At 40.6% G+C, this 10657-nt stretch overlaps 1 protein-coding gene across 1 annotated transcript; it reads left to right on the top strand.

The window, feature by feature from the left end:
- Window positions 1–235: 235 nt before the first annotated feature.
- On the top strand, window positions 236–3535 carry LOC120062793 (myosin regulatory light chain 2, atrial isoform-like). Its single transcript, XM_039012866.1, has 7 exons — window positions 236–481; window positions 992–1093; window positions 2238–2313; window positions 2412–2516; window positions 2895–2973; window positions 3080–3128; window positions 3345–3535. Exons 1-7 carry the CDS (start codon window positions 479–481, stop codon window positions 3447–3449), a joined length of 519 nt encoding a protein of 172 aa, XP_038868794.1. The 5' UTR covers window positions 236–478; the 3' UTR covers window positions 3450–3535.
- Window positions 3536–10657: the final 7122 nt, after the last annotated feature.

Genomic DNA, 10657 nt, shown 5'->3' with positions numbered 1-10657 from the left:
CAACACAACTGAAATAAGAGTATAAACAACAGCCACACAAATGGGTAACATCTCAACTTTTCATCGGTAGAGATTTTACTGACTATACTCACATTGCATCACATAATACCCACAATCCTCTAAATCCCACCTCCTCGTTTGCCATATTCCGCCATCTCCGCTCTCTCACCGTATCTTTGCACATCCACCTCCCCTCTCTCTCTCTCTCTCCCTTCTCTTCTCTCATTGTATCACCCCTCCTCCCCCTGCACTATATCTCTCCCTATCTCCTTATTCCACCCCAGTGGAATCCTGGTCCTTGGGTCCTTATCGTGTTCCCACAGAGAGAGAGAGGTTAGAGATGGCCATGTAAGGGACTATGGTACCCACTGCAGGCTTATTATAGGAGAGCAGATGATAAGATGGGCCATACATATAAACCCTCCCCACTAATCACACATAGTCCTGGACCAAGAGAGACATCGCACCACACACAGACATGGTGAGTAGAAAAATGACATTCTCCATATTCTCCATATCTAACTTTTCTTATGAGCAATATATCTCTGTAATATTGATCTGGAATTGAGTTAATTGTTGTGATACAATATTAGAAGCGTTTTTGACTATGTAGAGAGTAAATCTGGTGTTAGGTTTCTATTGGAACTGCTTTTACAGTGTTGAAAGCCCTTTTATAATATCCTGCTATTTTAATTACAAATATAAGTCCTTAGAAAGTAAATCATGCTGATTTGAATTTAAATCATACCGACTTTGGATGACCTTGGTCAAGTAAAACTAGGATGTTTTAGTGTAAGAAGAAGAGGCTAAAATGTATATGTGACATGTTTGAATTTATCACTCATTATTCTTTCACGTAGAATACATGGTTCAATTATTACATGTTGATGTAACTGCTTTTGTTAGACTCCCTCTCTCCTCTCACTCTGGTCAGACTGAGTGACAGTAAAGATCATGTGTAACTGTCTGTCTATTTTTCCTGGTGTCTCAGGCCAGTAAGAAGGCTGCTAATAAGAGACAGAGGGGAGCCCAGAAGAGCTGCTCCAATGTCTTCTCCATGTTCGAACAGTCCCAGATACAGGAGTTTAAGGAGGTATAGTTACACTTTCACTGTCTAATTCATAAAAGTGCCATATTGGTAGTTTGGATTGCTGGTTCATAGACATTAGACATCAGAGGAAACTGCTCTAAAGTACATTTGCATAATAATTACTTGTTTTATGATGAAGATAAAACCAAACAAAAAAAAGCAATATTACTAACCACTGGTGAAAAAAGTACTCAATTGTCATACTTGAGTAAAAGCAAAATGCAGTAATATCAAACAATATCTAACAATATCTAACAATACACACACATCTAAAATTGAAAGAATGGAATTAAGAAATAGAGAAATATTAGGACGAGCAATGTCGGAGTCCAGAGTATGTGTATATATATATTTCTTAATTCCATTCTTTCACTTTTAGATTTGTGTGTTGTGTTAGATATTACTGCACTGTTGGAGCCAGGAACACAAGCATTTCTCTATACATACAGTGCATTCAGAAAGTATTCAGACCCCTTGACTTTATCTACATTTTATTACATCACAGCCTTATTCTAAAATTGATTTTTAAAAATTTGCAAATTTATACAAAACCCCCCCGGAAATATCACATTTACAAAAGTACTCAGACCCTTTACTCAGTACTTTGTTGAAGCACCTTTGTCAGCGATTACAGCCTCGAGCCTCGGGGGCAGTAGAGCACCCAGATGGAGAGGCTAGCTAGCTAGCTGCTCCAAGCTATTGAATAGCTGTGGGTATACTTCTGCCCCTATACACTCTAACATAGAGCTCTTACCAAGCGAATCCACTCTGGAATGAGCCGAAAAAAGGAAGAGGTGGAAGTAGTGCGGCGGCAGCTATTTAAGAGGGTCAGCCTCAGCACTACCCGGTACACAGGAATAATCTGCATTCCTTACTCGGAATGTATGCTGCTGTGTGGAAGGATACCATATTGGAGTTATCCAATATAGTGCTACATAACTTGATATACTGATAGGTGCGTGAATTGGATTATATTGCTATCGAAACGTAACAAGTACTTTTGGATGTCAGGGATAATGTATAGGAGTAAAAATAAAAGTTCTCAAAAATATAAATAGTAAAGTACTTAAGTAGCACTTCAAAGTATTTGTACTAGTTACTTTACACCACTGTTACTAACTTATGGCTGTACTGTGTCTGTCTCCAGGCTTTCGGCTGTATTGACCAAGACAGAGATGGTGTCATCAAAAAACAGGATCTGAGGGAAACCTATGGACAGCTAGGTATTCAGTCTCTTTACAAATGTGTGTATGTCTGTGTGTGTGCGTGCATGCGTTCATGTGCATATGTTGGTATATTCATTTGGTTTTTTGTTTCCCAGGAAAGCTGAACGTAAAGGATGAGGAGCTGGATGAGATGTTGAACGAGGGGAAGGGTCCCATCAACTTCACTGTTTTCCTCTCTTTGTTTGGGGAGAAACTCAATGGTGAGACAACATCCCTCCACATCGCACACAATCTACTTCACAATTAGAAGGCTGAGACTCTTTTAATCTTGCCATAGGGACAGTCATTCATCAGTGTTTCCTCTGTATGAATGTTGTGATATCAATGTTATGATATTATGTAATTTAATGTGGGTTACACTGTTGGTTAGTAGGCTGGATGGTGTGTGTGTGTGTGTGTGTGTGTGTGTGTGTGTGTGTGTGTGTGTGTGTGTGTGTGTGTGTGTGTGTGTGTGTGTGTGTGTGTGTGTGTGTGTGTGTGTGTGTGTGTGTGTGTGTGTGTGTGTGTGTGTGTGGCTGGCTGGCTGGCTTGTCCGTGTTAGCTGAACTGTGGAATATACCGTAACTCTCCCCCTACAGGCACAGACCCTGAGGACACCATCCTCGCTGCCTTCAAGCTCTTTGACCCAAACGGCACAGGCTTCGTCAACAAGGATGAGTCAGTATCATTTGAATCTCTTCATAGGTTGCCAAACTGTACAAGGACGTAGAGTATAATGTTAGTTTATTCGATTTGTTCTGTCTTTTAATTATTTTTTTTTTAGGTTTAGACGATTACTGATGAACCAGGCTGATAAATTCACAGCAGATGAGGTTGGTAATGTCTAACTCCATCTTACCTCTTTAACAAGAATAATACATTTTAAAAAATCACACAGTTGACAAATTACTAGAGAAAGAGAGGGATCGATCATTCAATCAGTAGTGCAGTCCTAAATGGACAGTAGAATCAATATCTGTGCACATTTATTTTGATCTGTTCCCAATGAGTTGCCTAACCCCACTGTCCTCTCCTGATGAAATCCTCAGGTGGATCAGGCCTTCTCTGTGGCTCCAATTGACGTAGCCGGCAACATCGACTACAAGTCACTGTGTTACATCATCACACACGGAGACGAGAAGGAGGAGTCCTAAAGACCCTCTGACACCTGATAGGGCAGAACTGGAATCTCCTCTGTGCTCGTCTTTTGCCAATACACTAAAGAAATTTCAAAAGTCAACACTTGTCTGTGAAATGTTTAGGCTTGTTTCAAATCAAATCAAACTTTATTTGTCACATGCGCCGAATACAACAGGTGTAGACCTTACCGTGAAATGCTTACTTACAAGTCCTTAACCAAAAGTGCAGTTCAAGAAGAGTTAAGAAAATATTTACCAAATGAACTAAAGTAAAAAATTATAAAAAGTAACACAATAACATAACAATAATGAGGCTATATACAGGGGGCACCGGTACCGAGTCAGTGTGCGGGGTACAGGTTAGTTGAGGTAATTTGTACATATAGGTAGGGGTGAAGTGACTATGAACAGATAATAAACAGCGAGTAGCAGCAGTGTTACAAACAAATGGAGGGGGGGGGGGTGTCAATGTAAATAGTCCGGTGGCCATTTGATTAATTGTTCAGCAGTCTTATGGCTTGGGGTTAGAAAATGTTAAGGAGCCTTTTGGTCCTAGACTTGGCGCTCCGGTACCGTTTGCCGTGCAGTAGCAGAGAAAACAGTCTATGACTTGGGTGACTGGAGTCTCTGACAATTTGATGGGCTTTCCTCTGACACTGCCTGGTATAGAGGTCCTGGATGGCAGGAAGCTTGGCCCCAGTGATGTATTGGGCTATACGCACAACCCTCTGTAGCACCTTATGGTCAGATGCTGAGCAGTTGCCATACCAGGCGGTGATGCAACAGGTCAGGATGCTCTCGATGGTGCAGCTGTAAAAGTTTTTGAGGATCTGGGGACCCATGCCAAATCTTTTCAGTCTCCTGAGGGGGAAAAGGTTTTGTTGTGCCCTCTTCACGACTGTCTTGGTGTGTTTGGACCATGATAGTTCGTTGGTGATGTGGACACCAAGAAACTTGAAACTTTCGACCCGCTCCACTACAGCCCCGTCGATGAGAATGGGGGCCTGTTCGGCCCTTCTTTTCCTGTAGTCCACGATCATTTCCTTTGTCTTGCTCATCTTGAGGGAGAGGTTGTTGTCCTGGCACCACACTGCCAGTTCTCTGACCTCCTCCCTATAGGTTGTCTCATCGTTGTCGGTGATCAGGCCTACCATTGTTGTGTCATCAGTAAACTTAATGATGGTGTTGGAGTCGTGTTTGGCCACGCAGTCGTGGGTGAACAGGGAGTACAGGAGGGGACTAAGTACACACCCCTGAGGAGCCCCAGTGTTGAGGATCAGCGTGGCAGTCGTGTTGTTGCCTACCCTTACCACCTGGGGGCGACCCGTCAGGAAGTCCAGGTCACATTTAGATGTTGCAGTTCAATGAAAGCGTTGTCATCTTTATAGTCGTACAAACTCTTGTTTCTGACAGCTGTCTGACACGGAACCGGAAACAAAACTCACAAACTACACCTGAACACTACAAAATAAAGCAAAACATACTCAATTCAACATATTTAATCCCCCACAGCCATATCCCCCTCAAACAGTGCAAGATTTAGATTAATACCCCAAATAGGACTTTTTTTTAGGCCCATTCAGGACAAAGGGCCACACTTCAACGAGGCTGTGTAGTTCCAGTCAGAGACATATATTTATACATATATTTATACATATATTTATACATATATTTATATGTGACTCTGGCTCCAGTCATTTAGGCCTTGGTTGTCGTGGATACAACAACAAACCATTTTGTAAAATCCACTGCCAGACAGCCACCACATTCTCCTGGTCAAAAAAAGATGCAGAACTGGACGGACAAATTTGTACACAAGGCTGGGGATACCAGCTATACTCTTCTAAGTCCCTAGACTTAGGTGTTTGTACGATGTTTTAGTTTTTGCAGTGTTAGATGTAGTCATTGTAGAAGAAGCAGAGATGCCTATATCTTCTGGAGCTGCAGGCAGAGTAGATGTGGGGATAGATACATCCATAGCATGGGCACCAGATGGCGTGAAGAAAGAGGCAAAACCTGTCAAGAACTGTGATTCCTATCTGAGAAGGTGGGTGAAATGATTTTTACTCTCTGTTGAATTAAAGGAGACATCTTGTTTAAAATAAATGTTGCATCCTGATGAAGCAAAACATATTTTTGGATTTCCATGTGTGTGGATATCTGGCAATTTTTGCAATGCATCAAGTTCTCTCTGCTAAAATGGTCAATTAACATTTAACAATAATACAACTATTTAATAAAACCATGCCTCACACCATTTTAGGCTATTTATTTCTAACAGCATCTATGGATGTTTTCCATCGAAAGCATGGTTTTGTGGATGTGTCAAGCAAAAACGTTACTTGTACAAAACAACTTCCTGTTTTCATCTGAGGCATGTTATTGCTGGTCAATATAAGCTGTTTTAGTGCTGCCTCTCCCTGTGCATCCAACAGAACCCTCTGTTTCAAGGTAACTATGCAGGAGGAGATGGGAATGTCTTAAAAGCACTAAAAAGGCTCATACATTTTTCAACTGGTCAAGCTCTATTTTCCTCAGACAATGGTAGAATATCTCTGGTCAAACTCTATTTTCCTCAGACAATGGTAGAATATCTCTGGTCAAGCTCTATTTTCCTCAGACAATGGTAGAATATCTCTGGTCAAGCTCTATTTTCCTCAGACAATGGTAGAATATCTCTGGTCAAACTCTATTTTCCTCAGACAATGGTAGAATATCTCTGGTCAAACTCTATTTTCCTCAGACAATGGTAGAATATCTCTGGTCAAACTCTATTTTCCTCAGACAATGGTAGAATATCTCTGGTCAAACTCTATTTTCCTCAGACAATGGTAGAATATCTCTGGTCAAGCTCTATTTTCCTCAGACAATGGTAGAATATCTCTGGTCAAGCTCTATTTTCCTCAGACAATGGTAGAATATCTCTGGTCAAGCTCTATTTTCCTCAGACAATGGTAGAATATCTCTGGTCAAACTCTATTTTCCTCAGACAATGGTAGAATATCTCTGGTCAAGCTCTATTTTCCTCAGACAATGGTAGAATATCTCTGGTCAAGCTCTATTTTCCTCAGACAATGGTAGAATATCTCTGGTCAAGCTCTATTTTCCTCAGACAATGGTAGAATATCTCTGGTCAAACTCTATTTTCCTCAGACAATGGTAGAATATCTCTGGTCAAACTCTATTTTCCTCAGACAATGGTATAATATCTCTGGTCAAACTCTATTTTCCTCAGACAATGGTAGAATATCTCTGGTCAAGCTCTATTTTCCTCAGACAATGGTAGAACATCTCTTGCATATAAAGTTTGTTATTTAATTTGTGCACCTTGGTTGGACTGCAAGGTAGCTACAGTACACTTACTCTGTAATACAATATACTTAATAAGTCTGCTCTATCCTTACATTATATTAACAGGTATCAGGAAAACAATGCAAGGAAGAAAAAGCACAATAGCAACATTTTGGGAGTACGCGTCATCAGTGTTATAATGATACAATTAACTGAACTGATACAATGAATCAACAAGATTTTGTCCTGTGTTTTCATATGATTAAATAAAGTATGCTTATGTAACGGATGTGAAATGGCTAGCTAGTTAGCGGGTACGCGCTAGTAGCGTTTCAATCAGTTACGTCACTTGCTCTGAAACCTAGATGTAGTGTTGCCCCTTGCTCTGCAAGGGCCGCGGCCTTTGTGGAGCGATGGGTAACGATGCTCGTGGGCGACCGTTGTTGATGTGTGCAGAGGGTCCCTGGTTCGCGCCCGTGTCGGGGCGAGGGGACGACGTAAAGTTATACTGTTACACTTAATTTTATAAACAGAATGCCAATCAACACCTTGCTGGTCCAGATGGAGAGAACATGGACACGTCGTCACCAGATACGTTTGTAAGGAAGTGGACATTTTATGCACCTTATATGCTAGTGTTATAAGTTTTACCTAAATATTAATGACTTAAATTGGCTCAACTCTTCCAGGTGTGAGTAGGGATCCTAACACACAACAGAGGAACGGAGGCAGTGATGGTGACAGCAACACCACAGGAAAAGAACCCAAGGAAGAGAGCTTGAAACAATCTAAAACATGTACCCTTCTTTAGAGTCATAAACCTATGAATGGACTTCACATACTTGGTGCATTGATGCTGAACATCATCATGTTTTACTTAAAGTGCCATATAATCACATTGTAGTCTTTATGATCACCAAGTTCTCTTCCTTGCCTGTTATTGTGATGAATCATAAAAACTGCATGGGAATAGGGAGAATATCTTTCATTTGGGAATGACTGTGTCACTGCAATCAATGCCTATCACTTTGTCTATTGAACAATTTTAATCCAAATAATACAGTGTTATTGATTGTACTGTTTGGCTCCCTTTCATAACCATAAGAATGTTGAATAATGTCACAGTTAGGCTTGTCATGATACATTTTACAAACTATACGATACCAGGCCAAGAATGACGATACCAAGTAGTAGAGTGATACCACGGTGTAAAAAAATATGTGGCATATCATCCTGTTCGCCCCGGACGCTTGGTTACGTTTTCTAAACGTTCTCCAAAAACCTGGTCACTGAAATCACACTTCTACTCAATACAACACATTACAACACACCTCCTGTGATATACATGCATAATGATCTGCATAATGGTCTGTGGCAGTAAAGGGGAAACTCTGCATGCAACCTTAACACACACATTCTCTCTGTCTCCCTCATACAAAACTTTTAAAACGTTAGGCACCAGAAATAAGACTTTTGACATTGTTTTGGCTGACATTACGCCTATATAAATCATACATTTTGAAGCACATCATAATTAGCTATTTGGGATAGGTTTAAAACGGCCCGCGACATGGTTTGTGAAATTATATCAAATGCGCGCGAGTCACGATAGAAAAAAAAAGAAAGGCACATCCGGTAACATGGGTCATATTGTTTTAACCGTTTAGGCTAGAGACGATACGCTTTATTTGCTGTAAAGCTGCGAGCATGCCTGTCGCGAAGCTGTGCGCAATTTTCCCTCTCTGACAACTCAGAGGCTGCATGACAGTGAACTTGCAAAGTCTACCCAGACTGGTCTGTGGTCTTGGTTATAACAGGCGATTGCTCGCTTAGCGAGCTGCTCCATTGTAACAAATGTAAAAATCTAACAGAAGACAGCATCCCCGCTAAATCATATATATTTTTTATACTGACGGAAGAATAGACGCGAAGAGCTGGTTGATTACAGCTGCCACACGTGATATGACCTGCTCATGCAAGAGACTAGTGGCTGTTGCTTAAATTCAACTTAATTTATAAAAACAGACTTTATAAACATTTTATAACAGGCTCTACCAGGTTCTTTAGAACGGTAGGACTGAACAAGTCGGTAATATCATATGACGGTACTAGGGTATTCTAAAATGTTGGTATAAATGTATGTTTTGGTACCATGATACATACAGTGCGACCCGTCATTCAGGGCAGGTGGGGTTTTGAGCCCCACATTTTTACAAAAAAAAAATATAGATTTTGGGGGAGCTTACCTGTTTTGCATGTTATTTTGGGATTAATCCGTGTCACATATCAGTTTGAAAATTATGTTAAAAATAATATATGTCATTGAGATAACAAGGCCGCATACAAACGTGGTCTCTTTTTTGTTTTCTTGAGTAAGGCAGCTCCAAAATGCAGGTGTTTCAGCCTAGCTCAGTGCTTTCTGTGGTGGTGGGGCAAGCCAACAGAAAATATGGAGCATTGCACCGTGATTGGCTCAGTGTTCTGTCTCTCATGGGGACACTACGTCACCGCCAAGTCTAAGGGTAGACTTTGAAAATTCTAGCCCCTTGGGTGCTGCCATAGAGTTGCATTAGAAGTGCCCATCCAAGAAGGCTCAAGGTCATTGGCCACAGATAAAATGACGTCAAATCACGTTATATGTACAGTAGCTTTGATTGGACTGATCATGTCAACGTCATACTTTCACAATCTCAGCTAGCAGTCATCATCATGAATCATGTCAACAATCTACTGGCAAATAATTTTTAATCCTTGTCATAGGAAGAGAAATTATGAAAATAAATTACAGATAAAATGTATCGGTGATCATCGGTCATCCAACACAAGTTGGAAATCGCAAATTCAACAAGTGGTTTGGAAGGAATCAGTAACAGTGGCTGTGTGGTCCCAAATCTAGGATTAAGGGGCTCTTGTCTACATTTAAAATTATAAAATTTTATAAAATTATCAACATTGGCCATGCTGTCAATCAATGAAGCATGATTTGTGCCGCGCTCAAAACAACTTAACTCGGAGGACCGCCGCGCCACCTTCCTGTTCAAGTGAGCCGAGCACAACAATACTAGTCCAAAAATGTATTGTATGCTGCTTCATAAATGATGTAATATGCCAGGGAGATATGTATACTGTAGCTAAGAAAGTAATACTAAGTATGTTGTGTAGTAAGATGTCAGTAGCCCATGTGCATCACCCTAATAATTGTCTATTTACCCCTCTTAACTTTGCCTATTTTTGACTGTTCTACTGTAGCCTATAACCTGTTTTAGAGCAATTTAATCATTGAATAATATATTTATCCTACGGTTCTAACTTGGTGTACAGGGAGAGCACTGTAAGAACAGCCCATGTTCTGAATTCTGTCGCTGTATGTTTTAAAAGTGCTAAACAAATATTTATATTGACTAACGTTACATCTGTCCTAGCTCACTCATTGTCTTAATCGAAATGACGGATTGCTTCCTATCTGCTTGTCGTCCCCCTATGCCATAGTTTGTACATCTTAATTGTCATTAGAAACCACATTTGTTCAAGTAAGTCAGCCATGTTTTTTAAAAGGCAGTAAAAGAGGCTGAATGAACTGTTCTGCTGCCAGAAAAGGCTCCGCTGATAGCCAGGTGTAGGCAGTGGTAAGATGTTGGGACAGCTTTATGTAGGTCCTAACAGTTTGTGGGCACCGTTTGAGTGCAATTAATGTATTGTTCCGTGTTGTGTAGTGGCTTTGCTGGAATGCATTCCACTTTATATTTTTTTGCCCCACCAAGATTTACATGCTAAAATCGCCACTGCCGTGATATCAAATCGTGGTACCATGCAAAACTAGTCACAGTACGGTTTATAAAACATTTAAAATCATCAATTGACAGTGTTTTCCTGATTCTGACTACCTTGTTGTAGTAGCTGAGCTTGTTAATAAACACACCACTAAAAGAGGG

The sequence above is a fragment of the Salvelinus namaycush genome, chromosome 18 (genome assembly GCF_016432855.1).
Source record: "Salvelinus namaycush isolate Seneca chromosome 18, SaNama_1.0, whole genome shotgun sequence".
Classification (NCBI taxonomy): Eukaryota; Metazoa; Chordata; class Actinopteri; order Salmoniformes; family Salmonidae; genus Salvelinus; species Salvelinus namaycush.
The sequence above is the reverse complement of the archived record's forward strand: the minus strand, read 5'-3'. Positions and strand labels throughout refer to the sequence as shown.